Genomic DNA, 27,949 nt, shown 5'->3' with positions numbered 1-27,949 from the left:
TACCAGTTTCAGCACTTTGTACCGTTTTCACCAAAGAAAATAGCAGTTCTACGAACTGTGTGTGGCTGAGGTCCGAGGTTTATACCTTGTCCAGAGCGACATGAAGCCGACATACACACATGCAGACACCAGTTCTAGTAGTTCGATAATGGTGAGTATTCCGGCTCCAAGGAACAGTCCCATTTCACCTCCAGCTATGGCTGCAGGAAGAAAAAATGCTCTTTGATTAAAATTATCACGGAATAAACAATAATCAAATCAAATATAACCTCCAGGTATTATTATATCATAAGGGACGTCTTAGTTCACATGATGCCTGGAAACTGTAAATATCCGCATTCAGCAACATTCCTGGAAGTTGTCCATTAAACCATTTGTATCCGACAAAACCCGTGATTAACATTAGAAGCCGTCGTCGGCACCGTACCCGATACATTACGTCGTCTCTAATGATCACTCACAAGAGGCTGTTGGAGACCTATTCCAATATTACAACCCTATTCTAAATGTATCCTATAGTTGGAATATTGAATTTAACACTCCAGGTTAAGAATTCAGCTTTAGGTAAACAACGGTGTTTCTTTTTCTTCCACATTGGGGGAGGATCCATGACAACGAGTGTGGTGCTGACAAACGATGGAACTGGTATCTCTCAATCTCCAGATCCGACCGCAACTCACAGTGAATTCTGCTTTTGCCTAGAGAGTTTTAATCTTTACGTTCAAGAAGAAATATTTTGTCACATTTTCTCTCGCATACAATATGAAATACACATGGATGAATTTTCGAATTGCACCTCTGTGAACACCCTTATTTCTTCTCATGAATGGATAGTGCTACACATGTGAAGTTATGGTACAAACCAAACACATCACTCCGTGTTATTGTTGGTACATGTTCCGTCCTGTCCACCACCATGCTGGAAAAGCCGATGTCCAGGACAAGATGATCGTTTCTGACAATGATTAAGTGATGATGTCAACAAAAGGACAAAGTAGCCAGTAATGGTGAGCTAACAAAACTCACAATCAGTGCAGAAAATAACAGACGTAATTGACAGTCAGATAAAGTTTGCTTTGATTTGGTTGTTGTTTAACGCCACACTCAGCAATATTCCAGCTATATGGCGGCGGTCTAAAAATGATCGAGTCTGCACCAGACAATCCAGTGATTAGTCAGATAAAGAGTAGGACATATATTTGTGAATAAAGATAAACATTCAATTAGTCTTTAATGCCAGGATCCAATTTTCATTGGTTCAATACTTCTTGTCTGTCAGTACCATTAGCCTAACGGTAAGGTAGCACTAATACTTTACTAAAACGATTTTCGCAGTTAAGGGGCCTTATTATACTTAATGAAGACAGGAATTGTTCTGGCATTGCTTCCAAACAGGATGCTTTCAAAGTATTTCCTCTATTTAATCATATACTACCTGAAGGTCAAATGGCCGCTCTGTAACATATAAACACTTTGTAGGACCATAACCTGCCATCGTAAATCTAAGAAACACAGCTTGTCCCAACTTACCTCAGGCTCTCGACGGATGGAACATCAACAAGCTCAGCAAGCTTGGCAATCAGGAATGTGAGGTTTTGTTGGAATGGCATGAAGGAGACCTGCACGTCGTGGATGTTTGTTGGCATTCCTGCAAGCATGAGCCACTCCTTCCCTTCTTGGCCATCATTGATTCCCGATCAATAACAGACAACATCTTAATGAACAGTGTTATGGCTATCTCAGGTAGTAAAGTTAATAACTGTGTAATAATAACTTCTTTCCACTGCAGTTTTACAGATTGGGGCTGCTACGTTATTACGCAAGCTTATGCATTTATTGATATTTTTGGGGAAATTTTCTGCATGAAAGAATGGAATCGGAAAAACAGCTAGACCAGGATAGATGTGGATTGTATATATATGATAAAAATATAAGTCCAATGTTCTTACTATAAGCTGGCCTGTAACACACTTCGACTTCCTTTATGGAGCAATGCCGCAGATTTACCTCGACTGGAAAGAGAGACAGAACGTATAAACTTCTTTATTTCACCATCTTCGGTTTTATACATTACTATTATCAAATGAGTGAGTGAGTTAAATTTTACGCCGCTTTTAGCAATATTCCGTCAATATCACAACGGAGGACACCAGAAATGGTACTATTATCAAATGTGTGAGTGAGTTTACTTTTACGCCGCTTTTAGCAATATTCCAGCAATATCGCGAGGGAGGACACCAGAAATGGTACTATTATCAAATGAGTGAGTGAGTTTAATTTTATGCCGCTTTTAGGACTATTCCAGCAATATCACGACGGAAGACACCAGAAATGGTACTATTATCAAATGGTTGAGTGAGTTTAATTTTATGCCGCTTTTAGCAATATTCCAGCAATATCACGACGGAGGACACCAGAAATGGTACTATTATCAAATGGTTTAGTGAGTTTAATTTTATGCCGCTTTTAGCAATATTCCAGCAATATCACGACGGAGGACACCAGAAATGTTACTTTTATCAAATGGGTGAGTGAGTTTAATTTTACGCCGCTTTTAGCAATATTCTAGCAATATCGCGAGGGAGGACACCAGAAACGGTACTATTATCAAAGGTGGTTGCGGCTGTAATTATCTCCAAAGAAGAAACACAACAGTAGACAACTCTTACAATTACACCCTGAAATGCAGTGTTGAATGAGCCATCTCTGTGTTATATTCAGAAGATAAACGTACTGTGTTGGCAAATTAGATGAATGTTAGGCAGAATTGATAGTCTCTAAATTAATCATTTGGAACCGAACGCGCAAATGATTAATTTAGAGACTATCAATTCTGCCTAACATTCATCTAATTTGCCAACACAGTACGTTTATCTCCATTCTACCATAATCGATTTAATATCGAACTCCTTCCTTCCGCGGAAGATACTGCGTAATCCGGCATGGTGCGAGAGGCGAATTGAACTCGTCTGTGAAAGGTGTTGTAGGTGCCTTTCGTATTTATTTAAATACATTGTAACATAAAAAAAGTATGTCTACAGAAAACAAACAACTATCTATCCATTGCAGTAATTTAATACTTAACAGCCTGGTTTATATAAAATAATCCAAACACGACGAGTCTATTTGGGTATGCCACTGTACCCCCCTCCCAACACGATAATGGACTGGTCTGACTTACTTAGATTTTTGGAAATAGTTGTTTACTGTCACGTTACAGTTTGAAAGTTGGAAGGAGGCGGACGAGCTTAGTCTTTACATTCTGCGCGAGATTGAAATTTGAATTAGAAGTGACAGTGGAAGAAGCTACTGTACCGACTGTCGAATGTGAACCTTGCAGAATTGAAGAATAGTATCTTTTCTGACTGACCGACGAGTCAGTGTTGTAACGTGCCTCTACTCCGGCATGCGACAAAAGAGTGACAGTGGTGGCCCCTAACACAATGATTGGTGTAAGTGCGACTAACTTGGCATTCATTTGAAATAGTTTTCATCATGTGCGACAGAGTATTGTGGCCAAGCGGTTTTAACGTGTACCAGCATGAATCGCCAGCAGTGACAGTCTTGCGGGGAAGCTGGTAGAAAGTAGGATTCTGCTGGTTCCATTTGGAAACATCCTTTTCGAAGGACGCAACTGGGCATGATGCAGTGTGAGTGGCGTAAATTCGGGGTTTCGCCGGGCCCTTATCTTGCAACCCCCCGGGATGATTTTTGGTGGATTCGGAATGTGTCATTGTTATATACTCCATACCTACATCATCGGATTCTACAGCAAATGAATGAATCGTTAAATCACGTTGATTTTCATTCCCCGTGCGACCAAAGCCCAAAGTTAAATAAAACCACACCTTTCTTTGTAACTGAAGTGGTGTGTCGACAGATAGAGAATTTCTAATTTTTGCAAGATCTGCCTGTGAGATGGGTTCGTGGTGTTGTGCATTGTCCAGACCAAGTTTTTTAATTTTCCTTAGCATTCCTAGGAATACATTGTTGGCGCTATGAAACGCAATGTCCTGCAAAATATTGATGTTTCTTTCAAACGGAGGAGATCGGATGCCGACGAAAGAAGACTTTGAATAGAATTTGCCCTCAGTAGTGCGAAGTTCCGCATAAAAGTGTCGGAGGTGTGACGCCAGTTGTTCTTTTGGAAACGCTTCAAAGTTACTGGATATTTCAGGATGTGTGAGCCATTCTGAACGGAAAGAAACATATCGTTTACCAGGTGTCACATATTTTACTAACATTTGCTGTTATCTTTTACATAAATAGGGATGTATTTTTACAAGGTTTTGTGCAATGTCAAATATTGTTTGTTTATCAGATCGGGGAGAACCTGAAAACGACCTATAATAGTTAGATCGAGCTATAGTAGTTCAAACGAGCTGTAGGCCGATAGGTCGATCGAGCTATCATAGCACATACATGGAAGAGGCCCTTTAAGAACAACTTTCCGCACCGCGGTCATGGCATTGCTACACACGACTGGAATCGTCTAACCCATATTTGAAGCCATTTGCACCACAAACCCGAGCGTTTGTGATATATGAGCTGCTAAACTACCGAACCCAATGGACATTTAGACTTGGGAGACAAAATAACACACCGAAAAACAGAAAATATACACCGAAACTTGGAGGCCCACCTCGCGAACGGCTGAACTTGACGATTGCATGAATTACAAATTGGCTTCAAATATTGGTTAGACGATTCCAGTCGTGTGTAGCAATGCCATGACCGCGGTGCGGAAAGTTGTTCTTAAAGGGGCTCTTCCATGTATGTGCTAAGATAGCTCGATCGACCTATCGGCCTACAGCTCGTTTGAACTACTATAGCTCGATCTAACTATTATAGGTCGTTTTCAGGTTCTCCCCGACCTGTTTATGGTTTGGCCTATTAATTGTAATTGTGTTTACAAATTCTTATAATGGAAGCTTATGTGATAGGGAGGTTCACTCACAAATAAGGAGGGAATTTTCATATAATGTTATTTTTGAGACCAGGTTTAATCAATGTTTTATTATTAATATTTCGCTCAGGTTGAAAAATCCTGACTCCCCAGTGTGTTGTCCGTAGGGTTGATTTGGGTCGGCCATCTAAGAAAATTGAGTCCAGGTCAGCTTCATCTATTGCTGCGAAGCGGCCGTGGCTTTTCCTGAAGTTGTTTGTTTTGCATCCCTTGTGTCTGTGGGAATAATGTATTGGGTATGTATTTATTTAAAAAAGAAACAATCCATTCACGAGACAAAATACAAATGTAGATCTATTCTCTTTGCAATCTTAATCAGGTGGCTAATGACAGGCCCCATTATAAAATTGTAAACAAAGCTCGTACAGTCATAGTAACCGGTTGTTTTCGCTTTTTCAATAGTTCCGGACTACTGTCTTTTTCATTAGTTATATTCGCCCTACCCGTATTCAAGTTCCCAACGCCAATTGTTGTTTCTTCCTCCTTAGGCATGGTTGGTGCAAATGTAGTATGCTCTGCTATGTCACTTTCTGTGATTTCTGAGAATAAACGAGGTTGAAAATGATTATGTACTTTTGTTATCTTGTAACGAAATATTTACAAATATTTAAGAAAAAAGATGTTTTCCTCAGACAGGCAGGCTTAGACATTAGCAGACGACATTTTCCAATTGATTTATATCCAAGATATTATTATGCTAAAGTTTCTGGGGTCAATTCACCTGAACTGGTTAGGTTTGCCAGGATTGAGTCAAACTCGTCATCGCCGAATTCGTCCAGGTCCGGACCATATACATCCGTAAAACTGCCGATTGAAAATAAACCGAAATCCATCGTGTCTGCTGTGTTTACATCCTCCATGTTGGTGGTCAAGCGGAAGTAGTGCGTCAGTGTTGTATACGTTCGCAGTGAGGCGGTCATAAAATCAGACGCATTTTCAATCGAAATTGATAGTGGATATTTTATTGATTGACCAATCAAATTCGAGCATTTCACGTAGCCATGGTAGAATTCCGAATATGGGGCAAGTGAGGTTCAGTATACGCTTTTCAGAAGACGATTGGCTGGTTGGATGGTTTGTTGTTTAACACCACACTCAGCCATATTACAGTCATAAGCAGGCGATATGTTAATAATACGTCTGGACCAGACAATCCAGTGATCAACAGCATGAGCATCGGGATATGATGACTTGTGTCAGCCAAGTCAACGGGCCACACCACCCGATCACCTCTTACGATAATCATGGGTTGATGAACACCAATTCTTCCATGGATCTTCATGACGTATCATCACAGTTTGGCAATCGTTAAATCCATGCTTATGAAACCGAACTAGTGATTTCTGACAAGTGAAATGGTATTTCTTTCAAAGATATAGTCGTAACCGAACACTGGATCATTCTTATGATGAATATGAAAAGGGGCCCATTATGTTTCTATTTTGTCTGTCAACAGGATGTAGTGCTGCTAAAGATATGTGGTAACTCGGTTTATGTGTATCATTACTACTCTAAAGTAATAATTATTATAGTTGCGTCTCTCAGAAACTTAAAGGATATGGGTGACCAGAAAGAGTATTTTACCATTATGGGGTTCCCATCCAGCCGAACAGTTGCAGGCAGCTTTGGCAGCCTTTAATCTACGCTCCTGGATGCACCCGTCAAAGCTGTAGTGCTTGAACCACTCAAGAGAGTTGACAAAGTGCGAGGCTTTAGTGTCCACACAGTCCGTCCCACGGGAATTATAGGGGTGCGGAAGGTATTTCATCTAAACGTAAGAATTTAATGCAATGATTTTCAAACGTACAGCCTACCTAGACGATCAAATTCATCATATGATTTATAACAATGTCAGCACATCATTCAAGTACATTGATAAACGAAAAAATGAAAATCTGCAGTCGTTAAAAGTCTAGTGGCTGTGTCGTGCCTTGTTTGTTTGGAGTTTATCGTAACCTTCTAAGAAGTATCTGGACCTATGAAATCATGTCTTCCCATGGCACACAGATAAATTCAAGAGGTTCGAATCCAAACACAAATATTTGATTTGTGTTGACATCAAAAGGAACCGCCTCCGTGGTTTAGTGGTTAGAGCGTCCGCCCGGAGAGCGGATGGTCGCGGGTTCGATCCCCGTCCGCGTCATACCAAAAAACGTTTAAATATGGTACTTGTTGGTCCCTGCCTGGCGCTCGGCATTTATGGCTACAATAAGGGACTAGTCGGCTCGGAGAATCTGAGTGGGGTATTCATGCCTAACTGCGGCATGGTATCTCAGTGAGCTAGCACTATATAACCAGCTTAAGTCACACGCATGCACGTCGTCATATAAGCGAAATATTCTCAAGTACGGCGTTAAACCCCATTTCACCCCACCACCTCAAATCAATATGACTTAATGTGGGTTGTTTTGTGTTCCACTTGGCGAAAATAGTATTTCAGAAATTCCCTTTAATAAGACATTCATTCTTGCAGAATGAAGTTAAATATTATGGATAGTTTATTGTTTCATGTGTTTTCAAATAAAAATTTGTGTTGATGATTAATTCTGACTTTATTTCAAAAACATTTCTTGGAGTTCTTACCTCTTTCCTGCTCAGTTTAAGCTTTGTCGCCAGTCCTGCGGGTACGGCAACGGATGAAGATTGGCTGTAGCTCGTTTCCTCTGCTTCGTGAATATAGACCTGACGGACACCAACACAGTCACACATTAATGTATGTTTCTTTCTTCCCACTATCGATCTGTAGTTTTCCACGCTATATTGAGTAAATACATATCGTCACAAATCATCAAAATTCCAATTCGGACCGCGATCTTAACTGTCTGGTGGTCTTGATGTGAAATCGCCAAAGCACACAGATGAATAGTCTTTGAGAAATTGCTTTACTAAGCTGGATGATGATTTGCTAGAAGCGTCTCTAGATTAAACGTGTTGATTATACACTTGTTTTCCATTATAAAACTGTCATACGTTTACATTACAGTTTGGTCCTGCGTGTAGTGGAATCAATTTGGTGACCATTTGATGAGGTTGTTGTTGGGATGCCTGTATGGAGGAATATCTCAACACCCTTGATGAAATGGGGCCTGTATGGAGGAATGATGATCAGATCCAGCAGATGCCCCTGTATGGAGGAATATCTCAACACCCCTTGATGATCAGATCCAGCAGGTGCCCCTGTATGGAGGAATATCTCAACACCCCTTGATGATCAGATCCAGCAGGTGCCCCTGTATGGAGGAATATCTCAACACCCCTTGATGATCAGATCCAGCAGATGCCCCTGTATGGAGGAATATCTCAACACCCCTTGAAATGAATTGCTGATGCATGGGTCTGGTGTGTGCACAGCTCGCGAAGATACGACGGCTGGTCAAACGTTTTGAGAACTCACTACCTAAAGTTGTGAAACAGCTAGTAGTATTGCATACATTGATCATTCATGAGATACCTGCGAAAGTTTCAACACCTCGCAACAGACAATATGAATATTGTGATAACTGGAAGAGTTATACCCTGCTGATATCATGAAACATTATAAAACCGAGTACAGAGCTGTAGTTCATGTCCACACCAACGAAAGAACATCAATTTGGTAACCATTTGATGAGGTTGTTGCTGAAATGGGGCCGTCTTGTGATGATGAGATCCAGCTGATGCCCCTATACGGCGGAGGGTCTGGACAACACTTGAAATAAATTGGTCAGGTGCGTGCACAGCTGGTGAACACATTGTCCGTTTCCAATCATCAATCCAATCCTTTGTCCCAGACATCTGGGCCAGGATATTCGTGATCACTACCAATGTATTGACGTCAGTAAGCAGCAGTTGTCTTGACTGGCGATTCCTGGATCCTTTCGTCATTTCCCTCCTGTATTGAGTAGAGAGTAGGTTCTTATATGTTGATGAGGCTTAGTCGGTCGGTTAGAAGTCTCATCGGTCCATTCTCGCAAGGTATATCACCCTGAGTAAGTAACCTGGCACCATGCCCTGTGATTGGCTGAGTGACTGAGTCAGTTTGTTTCCTGATTGGCTGGTCAAATGTATTAGCCTAAGAGTCCCTAGTATGGTGATCTACCTTCAGTTGCTGGTGATCCCTCGCCAATTTGTATATTGTATTGTTCTCTATAACAATATCGTTTTATGATTACATGTTAGTTTTACCATCTCTGTGATACCTGTGAAGGTCCGGGGTAGAATGAACCTTCAGCAACCCATGCTTGTCGTAAGAGGCGACTGGCGGGATCGGGTGATCAGGCTCGCTGGCTTGGTTGACACATGTCATCGGTTCCCAATTGCGCAGATCGATGTTCATGCTGTTGATCACCAGATTGTCTGGTCCAGACTCCCATTATTTACAGACCGCCGCCATATAGCTGGAATATTGCTGAGTGCGGCGTAAAACTCGCTCGTTCGCTCACTCACTCACTTTCTACCGTTAATCATGATATAGACAGAGTGTGACTTGGCAACAAAATGGGGCTTATTGAGTGTCTATTTCCAATATGTAATTATTTACGCCTTGATAAAGAATCATCTGTAAATAAGTGTTCACCGAATACGCTTTTTCAGTCTTTTAAAGGTGACCAACGTCTGTATTTATTGAACTTTTGAGGTAGTATAACAAACCGTGGTCGTGTAATAATTGTACGGCCTGGCACTTACCTCTACCCCTGCCTCGTACGTTGCTCCGTTAAGGTATGTGCCTTGCATGATATTGATGAGCAGCGTTAAACTGTTTTCCACTCCTAGGTCATAAGCATTAGCATCGAATGTGAAGCAACGTCTGTTCCATCTCTTGCTGTAGATCATGGATGATGCCTTGTGAAACCGTTTAAGATGTATAAACTTGAACATATCTTTAGCTTCGTAGGACACATCCTCCCAGAATTTAACATGGTCAGTCCGATCCAGTTCTCTCCCTTCTTGTCCGTTCCAATCAACAGACTTAAACATAAATTGTACGCTACTTTTCTGAAGAACAAATTTCAGTTCCGCTGAGGTAAGGTTCCGTTTGGATGTATCAAATTGATTCTTGTTGCAAATAGTGATGGCAGGAAGCCTGAGTCGTTGTCTGCTCTTTCTTGTAATCTTTGAGGTGAAGTTGTAGCTGTAGTACTTGTTGTATAGATTCGCCAACGCGGACAGTAACATCCCTGCCATTGCCAACACCAACAAGAGCCATATTACTCTGAAACAGCAATAAATAGTTTTGTTAAATACCATTGCGAACCAGGTTCTAATTGGGGATACCTGTCCTTTATAACTGCATTTCAGCGGGACTCTCGAAGATCCGGGTTAAAATTAGTTTTCAGTAACCTATGCTTGTCGTAAGAGGCGACTAACGGGATCGGGTGGTCAGGCTCGCTGTCTTGATTGACGCATGTCACGGTATCCTAACTGCATAGATTGATTCTCATGTTGTTGATCAATGGAGTATCTGGTCCATATTGGATTATTTACAAAAAGCGGCCATACAGCTGTGATATTGTTGAGTGCGGCGTTAAACAACAAACAAACAAAAAGCGTACATCGATGCTCATGCTGTTGATCACTGGATTGTCTGGTCCAGACTCGATTATGTACAGACCGACGCCATACAGCTCAAATATTGCTGGGTGCGGCGTTAAAAAACCAAAAAAACACAGAAAAAGCATTTCAGTGAAAATGACAAAGTTATGAGGACTTATCGTGCTGCTACCATTGGCGTCAAATACGTCCACCAAAGGACGAAGAGAGAATAGAAAAAACAACAACTTGAGGTTAGTAAATCCAATCAGCTGTGCATGTACAAACTGTCGTATGCAGCGATCCAGTTTGTTCCAGGTGTGTTTTACCAGGTTCACAAGCGGAAGATCGAGAGGGACACCGTGTACCAGTATATTATGGACCGGTATATTGTGGCTCGGTACGAATGCTGCTGTGTCATGCAGTGTATGCGGTCTAGCGTTAAAAATTACGTTTGTATGATTCACTCTGGTTAAGTCGCCTTGCAAGTGCTTGCTTCTACCAGTGTGAGTGATATATTCAACTTGAAATTCAATGTTGCCTCGAGTAAACATCACTATCAATATATTGTTTTCCGTATACAAGAATGTATATGCGAACGTGTTGACAATTGTAAACGGATCTAGGTCAGTTTTAGGTTAACAGGAGTTTTCTCAAAAGTGCAGACAATACAGAAAATATGAAAGTTTTAATTATCTGAATCATAGCTAGCAGGGATGTTTTTGGCTTGGATCAGCGATGACTTACCCAAATTATGAATACAACATTCGTATTTTGTACATACAGAGTCTTGCTTATTCTATACTGGACAAAAATAGTTTGGGATATATGTAAATTTTGAAATTATGAATAATGATGTATTTATTCATTGACACATTGATAAAATATCAATCATAAAATACCAATATCCCTAACTCATTTTGTCCAGTATATATACTGAATGTAATCTAGTAACATTCACAAAGTTATACTTGTCAATAAATATATTTTCTATTTTCACTTCATCTACTTTAGACTCTCCAAATACATATTTGGTGATGTAGGTTCAAGGTTACCGTTTTGAACGATAATTACAATTTGACCTTGATTTGATCGTTATGGCCACAATGATTTTGTTCGAATCTAATGTTCATTGCAGTCATCATAGAACGTCATTTTTTAAAACAAATGTAACAATTTGTTTTTATTATTGTCTGATAATTTACCTCTTAATAATATTTTAAATGTTATTTTTTGTCGTTGGTGCAAATAAAGCAATAAACGTTGAATTGCAGATACTTTCTTCTTATTTGTCAAAAAGATGTTACTTTAATAGTGGTTAAAGTGTTCTCCCGTCACGCCGGAGACCCGAGGCCGATTCCCAACATGTGTACAATGTGTGAAGCCCATTTCTGGTGTCCCCCGCCCTGATATTGCGGGAATATTGCTAAAAGTGGTGTGCACCTAAAATTAAACCGTTATACATCTTACGTGTACAAAATATATTCAGACTTGAATGTCAACTTCTTCTTTACAGAAGTGATAACGTTAATTAAAACAGCATTTACATCTAAACCGTTTTATACGCACGGATAGTTATTTCCTTGTGGTTACATATTACAAAATATATGTTAAGAACAAAGTACCTCACCTCACAATGATATGGCGTTTCTTACAGGGTATATTTTTACAACCTTGGAGGCTTGTATCCCGCAGAAAGTCCCGCCATAACTCCTTCCACCGAATAAGTACTTCTTCTCTCAGTGTCATGCCATCCTTTACAGAGACCGCCGGTTCCACCTTCATCCTGGCAATGTTTGGAACGCTTTGTGCGGAGGCTATGAGCCGGTTAATTGAAGTATTCCAAGTTTTCCGTCAACATTACAAATATGTACATTCCGACTACGCGCAGCTCTTGTAATTACTTCTATATTCTGACAAAAGTAGATAAAAAACATTGGAACATCTGAATTGGAAAACGTTAATGGGGTTATGTTTGTGTCCAATAAAATGTATGACATTTTGATTGTATTGCAAACAGTCGGAAGAACCTCTTCCTGTAATAGATAAAACAGCTTTCAGCTTTGAGAAGAAATTTGATAATGTGAAAAATGGTAAATGGCGTGTCATGACCATAAAATAGTGCAGTATAGTGGTGAGATGATAATGGAAACGGTTATGCCCAATATGTTAAAACTTCCTGATGGTGCTGCTGTTTGTATATTGATCGACAGTGACATTTCACGTGTCAAAAAAGACTTCACCTCCTTTAATGATTAAATGTAGTTATCAACCCATCCTTCCGAGAGATGCTACATCTTAAAACGAGGCCTACTTTTGTGGACAGATTTTTCTACTCACACATCTAAAATGGTGTCAATTTTGGTGTCCTGCAAAGAATTACGATTGTGACGTCAATGTATTTAGGTTATGTGTGACCTTAGGTCTTGCAGTCTTTCGGTTTGTTTTTGCATTTTGTATTGGAAGTTGACGATTACATTAAAAAAATGTCACAAGACACACATATCGTTATGCTTTATTAACACTCAATCTTCTTTAAGCTAGCAGTTAGTCATTTCGGTAAAACTAATGTTTAGGCCAATGTATATTTAACTACAAAACCCCTGATAGCTCAAATTTCACAAAGTCAATAAGCTTGACAGTGCGCCATTAAGCAAGTGTTCTAGTATGAACAAGTGTTCTAGTAAAACAACTGACATAGACATACTGACATTACCATGTCTTGCCTGAAACCCACGCTGGTACAAACTACTGATGGCTTTTGGTCACGCCTTTCATTGATACTCATATATTTACCTAACCACTTGATAAAATCCGAAAATATTCTTTTTGTACAGGTTTATAACCGTTGCGTGGGAGCCAGTGAAACAAAACGATTTTCCAACAATTGTTTGTCTAAGATGACCAACTATTCTAACAATCAAAGCCAGTAGAGTGAGTGAGCGAGTTTAGTTTTTACGCCGCACTCAGCAATATTCCAGCTATATGGCGGCGGCCTGTAAATAATCGAGTCTGGACCAGACAATCCAGTGATCAACAGCAGGAGCATCGATCTGCGCAATTGGGAACCGATGACATGTGTCAACCAAGTCAGCGATCCTGACCACCCGATCCCGTTAGTCGCCTCTTACGGCAAGCATGGGTTACTGAAGGTTCATTCTAACCCGGACCTTCACGGGTCAAAGCCAATAGAAAGAACAGTGCAATTTGGTCTGAACAACCCATGAAGGTCGGGGTTAGAATTGGTCATCAGTAACCAATACTTGTCGTAAGAGGAGACTGACGGGGTCATGTGGTCAGGCTCGCTGACTTGGTTGACATATGTCATCGTATCCCAATCGCGTAAACCAATGTTCATACTCTTGATCACTCGTTTATGTGGTCTAGACTCGATTTTTTAGAGACCGCCGCTTCTTTGCCGAAATTTTGCTGAGTGCGGCGTTAAACAACAACCAAACCCAACCAAATGTATGATTACGCTATGCCATTTTAGAAAGTGGTCAAAAGTAACATATGTTATGATTGCGATACTGCCATTTATTGATATTGTCATTTATACCGATATAATATTAACATGTGTTATATTTGGGATTACACTTTCTTAGTAAAGTACAAAAATGGAAGTCGGACAACTGGTAGTCTAGACTGCGGACCTTGTGTTCCCCTCTGGGAAGTGAAAATTGGAACGGCTCCCACGGCCGAAAACTATGATTACACAATGCCATTTTAGAAAGTTGTCAAAAGTAACATATGTTATATTTGGGATTGCACTTTCTTATTAAAGTACAAATTCTTGTACTTTTTGGGGTTGAGTCCCATCCGGGATTCGAACCCACACCCTCAGAGTCAGGAATCTAATCGCCAGCACACAAAGTCAGCCGCCTAGGTGCCTGACTCTGAGGGTGTCGGTTCGAGTCCCGGATGGAACTCAACCCCCAAAAGTACTAGAACTTGTACTTTAATAAGAAAGTGTAATCCCAGATATTACATATGTTACCAAACAAATCTAAACAATCTATAGTCAAGAATTGATTGTGTGGACAATCTCCGTCTTGGTGACAGTATCCTCAGGGAGTGGACCTGCCTGTCCTCTGCCGCCAGTGTATATAGTTAGGTGCAGCATCCATGTAGTAACTCGAACTGATCCAGAAACATGTTGACTCAGCAACATCTCTGAAAAAGTGGATGAGTGAGTGAGTTTAGGTTTAGCAATATTCAGCAATATGAGTGAGAAAGTAAGTTTAGTTTTACGCCGCACTCAGCAATATTCCAGCTATATGGCGGCGGTCTGTAAATAATCGAGTCTGCGCAACTATTAGCCAATGACCTGTGTCAACCAAGCCAGCGAGCCTGACCATCCGATCCCGTTAGTCGTCTCTTACGACAAGCATGGATTACAACGCGGACCTTCACGGGTCGTTCCGCAATATCAATATTTTAACCATGTGGGGAATGGAACCCGGGTCTTCAGCGTGACGAACTGACGATTTAACCACCAAGCTAACCCACCGCCCCTCTCTGAAACAGATATATGTTTTAGGACACGTACAGTCCGTTTGAGTCAGAAACGGACCGATGAATTGCAAATTTGATCATTGTACAAAATTGCCACAGAAATATATAGTCACATGTTTATCATTTACTAATGCCCAGCAGCTTTCTTATATTTGAAAATTTTCCGGACTCCACCAAAAAAGTTGTTTAAGAAACTATCATCATTGAAAACGCAAAAGTTGTTATCTGTCGCGGCGGGGTGAAACCGCAGAAAGGGAACAGCCAGTCATGGCGGGGGACATCTCAAAATCTATTCCGGGAGACCTGTCGGTTCCTCGTCCGTGGTAGTGTCATAGTCACGACTTAAAGGGATGACAAGTGGTGCCACAGTTGCCTGTTGTAAGCCATCCCGAGACCAGTAACCTTGTTCAATGACGTTAGCTACCTTGTTGACACAGTTTTGCCAAGTTTCAGTCGTGATTTTGTTAAGGGATTCCTTAACCAAAACCTCTACGTCACATAATCTAAAAGTTGTGTTTGATCTGGCAACATCTCCTTTGACAATACCCCATATCATTTCAATGGGGTTAAGGTCACAGTGATAGGGTGGAAGTCGCAGAATATCGTGACCCTTACTTTTTATGTAACTGTCAACTTTGTAGATTGGTTCGCCTTTGTGGTTTGTTATGATCTCATATAGCTGAGGCTTCGTTGCCTTTGAAGGCCGTGCGATCTGAAATTTGTCGAGCCATGATATCATATCACCTTTTCGACTGTTCGATTTTGGGGCTTTACTGTCAGGGTCCTGCACGCTGTGGTATGGGGCATTGTTCATTACGATAAAAGACTTCTCTGGTAGAGCTGGTACCAACAGTCTTGTTTTTAACCCAATCGAGGAAAACCGCACCATTCATCTCGGAATGGTAGTCTCTGTTATCTGTGGACTTTGCCCTGAATACCAAGTCGCAGCCTTGAAGAAAGCCTTTGCTGGAGCAACCAGCATGGAGAATGATTAGTCTCTCTCCTTTCCCTAGAGGCAGATTTCTACGTGACCGCTTATCACCCCCATCGGGTTCCCACTGACTGCTGGCAGTGTGCGAGGCATTGACCCAGATCTCGTCCAAGTACACTAGCTCGAACCCTTCCTCGCGCTTCTTCTTTATAACCCTGAGAAAATTATTTCTCAAGCGATCGATATCAGGGCGTTCACAGAGTACTGACCTATTCTCCCCCGAAATTTTCTTATAACGATACCCGAAAGAGTGTAAGAGTCGCCAGAGTATGTACTTTGATACTCTGAGGTTGTGTTCTTGCTTCATATAAAATGCTTTTTTAAAATTTTCAGCGACATGTATTTGTTTTCAGAATAGAGCTTGTTGATAGGCTGCTTTACAAGGTTCTTTTGAAAGTTGTCCAAATGTTTAAATTTGTGTGATTTTGACACGACCCCTACCTGCTTCGCATCACCCTCACAATGTTTGTGTTCCAGAACATTTGTCAGTACCCTTGCTGATACTCCTAAAGCTTTTGCTGCCCGCTTACGGAATTTATTAACGGCATAAAATGGTTTGCCCCTTTCGGCTTCAGCACGGAAAAAATCGTACACTTTAATCATCAACTGTTTCACGTCAGCATTCAACTTCTTTTTTCATCAGGCATGTGTATCCCGTGCACGACGAGATAGTGGCTGTTCCGTTTCTGCGGTTTCACCCCGCCTGGACAGATAACAACTTTTGCGTTTTCAATGATGATAGTTTCGTAAAAACATTTTGGTGGAGTCCGGAAATTTTCAAATATAAGAAAGCTGTTGGGTATTAGTAAATGATAAACATGTGTACCATTTATATTTCTGTGGCAATTTTGTGCAATGATCAGATTTGCAATTCGTCGGTCCGTTTCTGACTCAAACGGACTGTTGTAGTGGGTAAAATAGGGCAACAGTATTAACTTTGTTAACATCACAAGGCGAGGCCGTCACACTATTGCAGAAATGCTACCGTTACAAACCAATATCACAAGCACAACATTCTATAAGCATGAGATATTAATAATGTTGATGTTATTTAATGTGCATGACAGATTGATATTGATATGAACAAGAAGTATACCATAGATAGGCATAGTTAAATTCGAATACTACTTCTGGTATAGACGGGACGGGGATATCCTAGTGGTTAAAGCGTCAGGCCGGCTTCAGATCCGTGGAGCCGTGGAGATCCGGGTTAGAATTGATCTTCAGCGTCCCATGCTTGTCATAAAAGGCGACTAACGGGGATCGGGTGAATTGTTTGACACATTAATCGTATCCCAGTTGTATAGATCGATTCTCATGCTGTTGATAACTGGCTTGTCTGGTTCTTAGTATTTACAGACCGCCGTAATATAGTGTGAGTTAAATAACAAACAGACAACCTTGTGGGTATATACAGTGTGAGGTCATTTATTGTAATGAGCACCGATAAAACAGTCCATTCTCGCAGTTATGTTCAGATCGATTGGAAACCACTCACCTTTCACTCTTACCGACAAACATGACCTTGAGGTTCGACCCGCTTTCAGTAACCTTTGCTGGTAGATAGCACGGAGATTTATCTTGAGCTGGGGCAAGGACATAGTCATTCTTCCAAATGGGCCTTATCGGTGTCAGAGCACCAAACAGATGCACGACCTCAACCTCCTCCTCTGCAGAGTTGTTGCTGCTTGCAGATTGTTGCCAGGCGACCTTGTAGTGATGTGGAGTCGTGGCAATGCCAACAATCCGAGCTGCAACAAGTAAAGCACATTGAAGATGTCAACCTCAATTATATATTTCCCATTCCTTCAAACAGAAGCAACAGTGTGTTATAAATGCACATGTTGTAATATAGTAGTATACAACTAAGCACAGACTACCAGTGGTCATCAGCAGGAAAACGCTGTACATTCTGGTGCGTACATCAAGCTGGAGGCTCACTCTATGATTAATATACATGTAGTAGAAACATTGTCAGAAATGGGGTAAAACCATGCACACACACACACACACACTTACAGTTTTTCATTCACTAGTGTAAGTCAGCATGATTTCCATTTAAATTACATAGGTTTGGTTTAAAAATTATACGTTGATTTATAGCCACTCATTGAATGGTAAGAATATTAATAATATGATAAATTCTTGATATTGTAACTTGTGAACATTTTACGTTCCATTCTTGACAGGTTTGTCTAAGAATTGTCTAAGTACCGACTAGTTGTTTCAACAATATTATTTCAGCAATAATCAAGCCATACATTTGTACATTAATAAAGCAACACTGGATTCTAAGGGCCATTTTCAAAACGTTGTTCAACACAGATTGTAAACCAAAATCCACTGTGTTCTTTAATCTGATTGGTTGAAAAACGTGATCAAATGGTATTAGATTCCCGGAAATTCGCTGCGTATCAATACATACAAACATCGCTCACACCATTGTATTGTTACGTCGTCAGCTGTGATGACGTCATTAAATCATATTGTGACGTAAAGTCCAAATGACGTCACAAATGAGCAGTTCCAGATGCTACCATGGGAGACAGCCGAAACGCCCGTCTGATGACATTTCACTGCTGTACCCGTACTCGATGTCAATGAGTGCAGACACAAAAACGTGTGTGGACCTTCTGGTTTACTTTTGTGTTTACAATGTCGATAAACATCATGTGTTGGCCAATTTCCGGGTGTTATTGAATATTTGAAGCACGGGAATTCATTTGGAACCGACGGCGTCAGCCGGAGGTTTCAAATGAAATATTCCCGTGCTTCAAATACTCAATAACACCCGGAAATATGCCAACACATGATGTTTATCTCCTAATTATCATAATCTCCAACACTGGAGTGCACATGTTAATCTTTGAGTACTGAATCCTGCCGTTGTGCCACGTTTTGATAACCATCCCCTTGCCAGTTGCACGATATTCATGGATGAGAAACGCTAGTCTTCTGGAGTCGACATCCGCCATTTATAAACCAATGTCCTCCAAACATTACCATGGCCCGTATGTTGCCCCGATATGAACCCAATCGTAGAACTTTTGGACTGTCATGGACGGGTTAGAATTGGTCTTCAGCAACCTCGGCTTTAGTAAGAGGCGAGTAGCAGGATCTGGTGGTCAAGCACGCTGACTTGCATGTCATTGTATCCCAATTGCGTAGATTGACGCTCATAGTGTTGATCACTGGATTGTCTGGTCCAGATTCGATTAGTTACAGACCGCCGCCGTGTGAGTGCAGCGTTAAGTTTCAAAGAAACAGACCTACCTAGATGGTATTCACCGACTTTGTTTCTTGCTAAAACCGTCTGATGCACCCACTGTTCCGCAATTGCCTTGATATCTGCAACATCTTTGTTGTGTTTGTCTGGAGCCAGAGCAACGTGGGCTGTGGTAACTACAGTTTCCGTCCCATCATACATCCTCACCGACATCCCGTGACGCCCTACAGACACCACTTTCCCAGGAGCATAACTTAGAGGGTAGTAAGGGTGCTCTGCTAAAACCTGTAGTGTTAAAAATCATCATAGGAATCATTCGCTTGCCAAAGGTTAAAGCTTCCAAGCCTTAGCTAATGTTCCAAGCCAAATTTAAAGTTGTCCAGCAACTGAAAACGTAATCGCAACATGTCTCTCAATGTATCATTCACATACATAATTCAATTAGGCGTTCTGTCTGTTTGTTTTTATAACGCCACACTAAGCAAAATTCCAGCTATATGATTTCAGAATCTTTAGAGAAGTATTTTTCAATAATTTAACATTTGTGATCCAAGCTTATTATTTTGTCACTTTCAAATGGCTTCATGTGACTTTTGCTCAAACGTTGTCTGATCAAGATTGAAACATTCAAGCCAAAAATGAAGCTTTTAAAAAGTCTTTTCCAAGTTCGAAGCATCATGGACAAAAATAATTGTCGAGGTAATTCCCTATTTTGAATTTATGGTCCTATTGTGCAGCCGTGGAAAAAAATGTCACTATTATTTAGACGTACAACTGGCACAGACAAATCCTCGTGAGTCAACGACTCACCTCTACTTGCATGTGAATGTGCCCCGAAAAGTGTTTAATTTTACTGGGACTTTCTCATGGTCGTATGATTCAACATGTCTTCCAAATGTCGTGTGTTCCACTGTATGCAAAACGATAAGAATAAATTCAGTACCCCTCGGCCAACTTTGATATTTGTCTTCAGGTCCATTTGTCTGATGATGTCTTCCCGCCATATTTCTTCTTGGTGACCATTGACGTCACTAACGCCGTAGAGGTTGTTTTGACAGTTCTGGAGCACAGTACCTAGAACACGATGGTGTGTGAAAGACTTAGGTTCAACGCCGCTTTGAAGTTATGCAGATAGTTGACGTGTATCACCTTTGTATAAACATGGCTTGTAGTTGATGATAACGATGATGATGATGATGATGATTTGGAGATTTTAAGTGCGCTTTCCGTCATGATTTCTCATACGGTATCTATGTAGTATTTGTGTGTCTGTTTGTTGTTTAACGCCGCAATCAGCAATATTCCAGCTACATGTATATGGCTGCGGTCTGCAAAAATAATCGAGTCTGGACTAGACAATCCAGTGATCAACAGCATGAGCATCGATCTACACATCTGGGATACGATGACATGTGTCAAACACGTCAGCGAGCCTGACGAGGCACGATGTATGGTACACACGACTAAATAATATGCAGCCTTTGCTTCCAATCAGATCTCATCTAAAACATACCATGGTAGTACCAGCCATCATCCGGGGACTTGAAGAACACTCGTTCTCCTGTTTTCAATTTAGGCAGAAGTGGTCGCAGTTTCACATAGGCAAGTGTATCTGTTCAACGACAATATGAAAAATATGTGGTCACTCAATTTCAGGATTATTTTGATCTGGATGTTATGTGTAAGGGTTGGTTTACCCTTTTGGAGCAACACTTAAAATAACACTTTGATCCGCAATGCATTAGACCTTATACTCACCATATTGTTGTTGCTTGGTCACTTCGAGTTTCATCGGGTGTTTCGACGGTTGCAGAGAATATTGAAAAGAAGACAAAAACAACATATCAGAGAGTAGAAAACAATTTCATTTTACACAGAATTTGGGTTTTTTCGTTCATCACAAACTACCAGACCCAGACAATTTCTGACTAAAGCATAAAGAAATAAAGAGCTCAAATATAAAACGTACATGTTATAAGTGATCTTCAGAAACGGTCAAGGCCTACAAGTGCCTGTGAATATTCCGTACGTGAAAATGTGCAGAAAATGTAAGTGAAAATGTAGCTTTTATTAGTAAAATGAATTAACATTTGTTGGAAAAATGAATTAGCTTTTGTGGTAAAATGAATTAGCTTTTGTTGGTAAAATGAATTAGCTTTGTTGGTAAAATGAATCAGCTTTTGTTGGTAAAATGAATTAGCTTTTGTTGGTAAAATGAATTAGCACTTGTTGGTAAAACACAAGCCACTTCCCCAGTCTAGAACAACCTGATTCGTTCACACTATAAGCATACGGTCACTGTATTTCCTAAAACGCTACATCATATGTGTTTTTGTTGTAACACAGAATTATCGACATTAAAGCATTCATTGACTCTAATTCTTGTCAGTGAATCAATAAGTCGATGTTGTCTTATATCTTATAATTTATGAACATGGAAAATCGTGCTTTAAAATGCATGTGTATAGACACTCACAATTTGGTTTATTTTGTTGAGGCACTATTTTGTCCACGGGAGATGCTTCTATTCCTGCGAACAGGAACAAAGAGATATGAAAGTATCAGAATACTTATCCAGATTCGTGTACATATGTTAACACTTTTACAAACTCAGAGTTAATGCTATAAAGATACCAGGGCCAACGACAACCGGAATTAGATAATGACTCGCCTGACATAATAAGATAGAAATTAATTTAGTCTCTACACAGATAGATACACACGAAGATAAGTTGGAATTTATTTAATCACTTCACAGATGGAAGCACAGGAAACTAAAAAAAATTTAAATGAATGAATTGAACCTACTTGGACCCAGTTCATGTCCTGTGTGTTTTCCCGCTACAGGTGTCTTTGGTTCTATTTTCTGAAGGCAACAAACGTAAAATTATTAATTCTGTATCTCCCGGTGGCGGTTGTTATTGTGGGTTAATGGGAGAGTCATTGAAAAATGAAAAAAGCGTCCATAAAATATAAAACTCTGTTGCTCCACACACATTGGTACGATGATTGCGTTACTAATTACGGGTGCAGTTGCAGTAACTGCACCCCAAGCAATGTAACGGAATCATAAATATTGTGATGATATGGTTTTGTATATTGATAATTACTGTAACCGTATACTAAAAGCAATGAGTCAGTTCTGTCCAGATGATTAAAATGAAGAGAACACATTTCAAACTTACAATAAAGTATAGGCAGAATCTGAGTGCCCGATTTGAAATAACAGGGCCTAGATTTTCGAAGCTCTCTTAGCGCTAAGATAGTCGTAAGTGCAATACATTAACATTAATCTAGGCCCTGGACTCGAAAGAAACACACAGGGATAGCGAGTGCATCATTTTGTATGTGATTCTAAAACTGACCAGGTTTACTTTGTATTCGTGCGTACAAGCGATGTATACGTTTAGTTGTGTTTAGCTGTACGTTTGTATCACTTCCTGAAAGTACACAGGGTAGCCCGTGGGAGGGAGGGAGGGAGGGAGAGAGAGAGAGAGAGAGAGAGAGAGAGTGAGAGAAAGAGAGAGAGAGAGAGTGTGTGTGTGTGTGTGTGTGTGTGTGTGTGTGTTTCTAAATGCTTTCCAAGAACTGTTATCGCATTGTCGACATTCTCAGAGCTATCAACGCTTATAAGAATGTGTTCATGTCTGACATACTACGTATCTAGTTCGACACGTCAAAATTTAGTTCAACACGTCAAATATACATTGTTATTCGAGGGGTGTTCATAAAGTCCTAAGCCCACTTAGAAGATGATACAAATGCAGCAGTTTTATGTTGTATTTTTCTACATATTATCTGTCAACCTCAAGCAAATAGGTTTTGCTATGTTCCAGCCTCACGATGCCTATTTTGTTTGACTTTTTTATCTTGGTACCCACCCCCACCCCAAAAAAACAATAAAAACAAAACAAAAACAAAAAAACCCCGCAAAATCTGCAATAAATGCATCACAAACTTCAAGAAACAAAATATGCAAGAAACATTTTGTGTGTTTGATATAGGCAGAAGTCCGCTAGAATCAAACTTAGTGTTAGATATCAAAGTGCGTACAAAAGTAATTTGAATCTACAGTTGCTTTGTTAAAGTGACTCCCCCTTTCATGTTTACTGACAGAACTACATCGCTTTCAGATGACGTAATCTTAAGGACATAACTTATTCTCATGTTTTCACATATTCATACATGATGCTAAGGGTTCAAACTAAATACTGAATGGTCACACAAGTATCAGCTCTCAATATATTGTAAACAGTGCCAGCTTGAATATCTGGACACAATGTTTTTTGAAAGATTAAAATCGGAGTGTCCTTAAAAAACAGCCCCCGTCTAAATATATATCAAGCATTCCAAATTGTTGAATATTGATTGTGACGCGTAGCCATCCAATACTTTACTGAACATATTTTATATAATATCTGAGGGCATACCATTATCCAAGAGGTTCCAAATGACAGATCGGTTTTCATTTTCTTCAATTTTTAAAGAAATATTATACCCCAATATCTCACTAACCACATTACCCACATATGTGAAATTTTGGACATGGCCTTGTCAATGATTCCTTCAAAATAAAATGGAAGCTTTTCAAACATTGGACATCGAGAATATAGTTACATGTAGGCTGACTACTTTTTTACCCTTGTACATTTAGGAAAAACATTCTTGGAATGCATGCAAAATGACTGTAATGGTACCATTTGCTTGGAAATGTGAATGGTAACATTTGGAAGCTACTTTCAGATAAAATATTCCTAGTAGTGCAATCGGTATTTTGTTACCTCGGCGTTTCAAAATTTTTGACTTCAAACGTATGAGCATTTTTGCTCTATCTCTGCATACGAATAAAGAGACCACAATGGCCTTACACATTGTTCCAATAACCAGAATTAAACCAACCTGCAGCATGATGAGTCAACACTGAAGCCACTCGACTACCCCACCTCCAGAAAGATAAGTGAGTGAGTGAGTGAGTATGTTTTTACGCCGCTTTTAGCAATATTCCAGCAATGTCACGACGGGGAACACAGAAATGGGTTTCACACATTATACCCTTGTGGGGAATCGAACCCGGTCTTTGGCGTGACGAGCAAACGCTTGAACCACTAGGCTACCCCATGATTGAGAACTCACCTTCCACTTGTAGAGATCGAACGGGAAGTAAGCACTGGCTGCTTGACAAAAGTTAACCTTGTACAGACAGGATTTGTGTAAATGATTAAAACACCTGGCCGTGCACACCAACCCACCATCTTCACGAACCTTTTCATTGTGTACGCACAAATTCTGATCACATGAACATTTCTTACGATGACCCTGATGCAGCACATCTGCAGAAGAAATTACGGAACCTTTTCTAGGTAATCCACTTTGGCATCTGTCGTGCGACCATAACCCTTTCCCCTGTGGGCCACGTGAAACTGCTCTCAAACTAGCTGTACTTTGTGGCCTTTTGGGATAAAGATCTATATTCAGTGACCCACTCCGGGCGTTGATGACTGAATTCAGGAGCGCTGGTGGCAAGAAGACAGCTATAGGAGTTATTTGCGTTGACGTCTTTGATTTTTCATAAGGTGAAGTCCATGGTCTTCGACCATCCGACCCAAGGCGGGATAAATATGGCGTGCGTAATCTTTTTGACCTTTGTAGTTCCTGACGCGGCGAAGACTGTGTACCTTGTCCATCTGACCTCTGCCTTTGCTGAAGCGGTGAATGCAGCGTACCTTGCCCATCTGTCTTCTGTTTTTGCTGGCTACCTGGTCTTCGTGTATGTGTATAAGGTGAAGACGGAACATGACGGAAGTCATGGGCGTTGGAGCAGGGTTGAAACAATCCGGATCTCCCGGTCACTGTTCCACCAAGATTTGTGAGAAGTTTCTTCCGTTTTTCATCCTCTTTTTTCCTGGGTCCGATGAGAGGAATAACATTTTTGTATTGGAAAATTGGCTCAAACTGAACTTTGTTAGCAGGCATGTCGGCACTGAATAAAAATCTATGCATAAACGGTGTGACAAGTCATGGTGGTGCGATCCGACTTTTCCTATGGTTATACATGAGATATTTGACCTCAGTCACCGGTTCACTAAATGCCGATGTGTTTATACCAGCCCCATGTATTGTGACCCTATTATCTGTAATCGATAGGTGTACATGATCACAAAGAAAACGAACACTGGCTATGGTGTGCACACCTTATCAAACTCTGCGTCAACTGGGTTACATTGATAATAATACGTACCCCGGCTACCGTTGGCAACACAGACATATGTCCACACACAGCGGATTGACATACTTGTATGTATGCCGTGCCACGAAACCTTTCATGTCTGTTGAATACGCGTTTCGGGGAAATTTTAACTGGGTGAATGGAATAATAATAGCATTAGCTGCTCTGTGGCAGGCAACAAACAAACAGTTGTGTGTGCGACGGTACTACCGTTAGGGCCGAACATGCTTTGAAGTTACTTTTTTTGTGAACATTTAATGTCACTGATTTTCTGTAACTCGTTCACGTAATAACATTAATAACACATAATATCATTAGCTGCTCTGCGGCAGGCAACAAACAAACAGTTGTGTGTGCGACGGTACTACCGTTAGGGCCGAACATTCTTTGAAGTTACATTTTTTGTGATCATCTAATGTCACTGATTTTCTGTAACTCGTTCACGTAATAACATTAATAACACATAATATCATTAGCTGCTCTGCGGCAGGCAACAAACAAACAGTTGTGTGTGCGACGGTACTACCGTTAGGGCCGAACATTCTTTGAAGTTACTTTTTTTGTGAACATTTAATGTCACTGATTTTCTGTAACTCGTTCACGTAATAACATTAATAACACATAATATCATTAGCTGCTCTGCGGCAGGCAACAAACAAACAGTTGTGTGTGCGACGGTACTACCGTTAGGGCCGAACATGCTTTGAAGTTACTTTTTTTGTGAACATCTAATGTCACTGATTTTCTGTAACTCGTTCACGTAATAACATTAATAACACATAATATCATTAGCTGCTCTGCGGCAGGCAACAAACAAACAGTTGTGTGTGCGACGGTACTACCGTTAGGGCCGAACATGCTTTGAAGTTACTTTTTTTGCGAACATCTAATGTCACTGATTTTCTGTAACTCGTTCACGTAATAACATTAATAACACATAATATCATTAGCTGCTCTGCGGCAGGCAACAAACAAACAGTTGTGTGTGCGACGGTACTACCGTTAGGGCCGAACATTCTTTGAAGTTACTTTTTGTGAACATCTAATGTCACTGATTTTCTGTAACTCGTTCACGTAATAACATTAATAACACATAATATCATTAGCTGCTCTGCGGCAGGCAACAAACAAACAGTTATTGTGCGACGGTACTACCGTTAGGGCCGAACATTCTTTGAAGTTACTTTTTTGTGATCATCTAATGTCACTGATTTTCTGTAACTCGTTCACGTAATAACATTAATAACACATAATATCATTAGCTGCTCTGCGGCAGGCAACAAACAAACAGTTGTGTGTGCGACGGTACTACCGTTAGGGCCGAACATTCTTTGAAGTTACTTTTTGTGAACATCTAATGTCACTGATTTTCTGTAACTCGTTCACGTAATAACATTAATAACACATAATATCATTAGCTGCTCTGCGGCAGGCAACAAACAAACAGTTGTGTGTGCGACGGTACTACCGTTAGGGCCGAACATTCTTTGAAGTTACATTTTTTGTGATCATCTAATGTCACTGATTTTCTGTAACTCGTTCACGTAATAACATTAATAACACATAATATCATTAGCTGCTCTGCGGCAGGCAACAAACAAACAGTTGTGTGTGCGGCGGTACTACCGTTAGGGCCGAACATTCTTTGAAGTTACTTTTTTGTGAACATCTAATGTCACTGATTTTCTGTAACTCGTTCACGTAATAACATTAATAACACATAATATCATTAGCTGCTCTGCGGCAGGCAACAAACAAACAGTTATGTGTGCGACGGTACTACCGTTAGTCGAACATCTTTGAAGTTACTTTTTACTTTTTGTGAACATTTAATGTCACTGATTTTCTGTAACTCGTTCACGTAATAACATTAATAACACATAATATCATTAGCTGCTCTGCGGCAGGCAACAAACAAACAGTTGTGTGCGACGGTACTACCGTTAGGGCCGAACATGCTTTGAAGTTACTTTTTTGTGAACATCTAATGTCACTGATTTTCTGTAACTCGTTCACGTAATAACATTAATAACACATAATATCATTAGCTGCTCTGCGGCAGGCAACAAACAAACAGTTGTGTGTGCGACGGTACTACCGTTAGGGCCGAACATGCTTTGAAGTTACTTTTTTGCGAACATCTAATGTCACTGATTTTCTGTAACTCGTTCACGTAATAACATTAATAACACATAATATCATTAGCTGCTCTGCGGCAGGCAACAAACAAACAGTTGTGTGTGCGACGGTACTACCGTTAGGGCCGAACATTCTTTGAAGTTACTTTTTTTGTGAACATTTAATGTCACTGATTTTCTGTAACTCGTTCACGTAATAACATTAATAACACATAATATCATTAGCTGCTCTGCGGCAGGCAACAAACAAACAGTTGTGTGTGCGACGGTACTACCGTTAGGGCCGAACATTCTTTGAAGTTACTTTTTTTGTGAACATTTAATGTCACTGATTTTCTGTAACTCGTTCACGTAATAACATTAATAACACATAATATCA

General features: G+C 40.3%; 1 protein-coding gene and 1 long non-coding RNA gene across 2 annotated transcripts; one reads left to right on the top strand and one right to left on the bottom strand.

Annotated features, from left to right (window-relative positions):
- Positions 1-402: 402 nt before the first annotated feature.
- LOC124270543 lies at positions 403-23,074 on the top strand. Its single transcript, XR_006896818.1, has 3 exons — positions 403-414; positions 16,170-16,172; positions 22,947-23,074. It is a non-coding gene; the product is annotated as an uncharacterized LOC124270543 (long non-coding RNA).
- LOC124270542 lies at positions 14,371-25,325 on the bottom strand. Its single transcript, XM_046705563.1, has 9 exons — positions 24,340-25,325; positions 22,015-22,072; positions 21,683-21,736; positions 20,965-20,985; positions 20,720-20,818; positions 20,150-20,280; positions 19,254-19,491; positions 17,479-17,731; positions 14,371-14,647 (listed from the first exon to the last, which is right to left on the bottom strand). The coding sequence occupies exons 1-9, from the start codon at positions 25,204-25,206 to the stop codon at positions 14,542-14,544; spliced, it is 1,827 nt and encodes a 608-aa protein (XP_046561519.1). The 5' UTR covers positions 25,207-25,325; the 3' UTR covers positions 14,371-14,541.
- Positions 25,326-27,949: the final 2,624 nt, after the last annotated feature.

This window comes from Haliotis rubra, unplaced genomic scaffold (genome assembly GCF_003918875.1).
Source record: "Haliotis rubra isolate DU_JTF1 unplaced genomic scaffold, ASM391887v1 Scf1525, whole genome shotgun sequence".
In the NCBI taxonomy this organism is placed as follows: Eukaryota; Metazoa; Mollusca; class Gastropoda; order Lepetellida; family Haliotidae; genus Haliotis; species Haliotis rubra.
The sequence above is the reverse complement of the archived record's forward strand: the minus strand, read 5'-3'. Positions and strand labels throughout refer to the sequence as shown.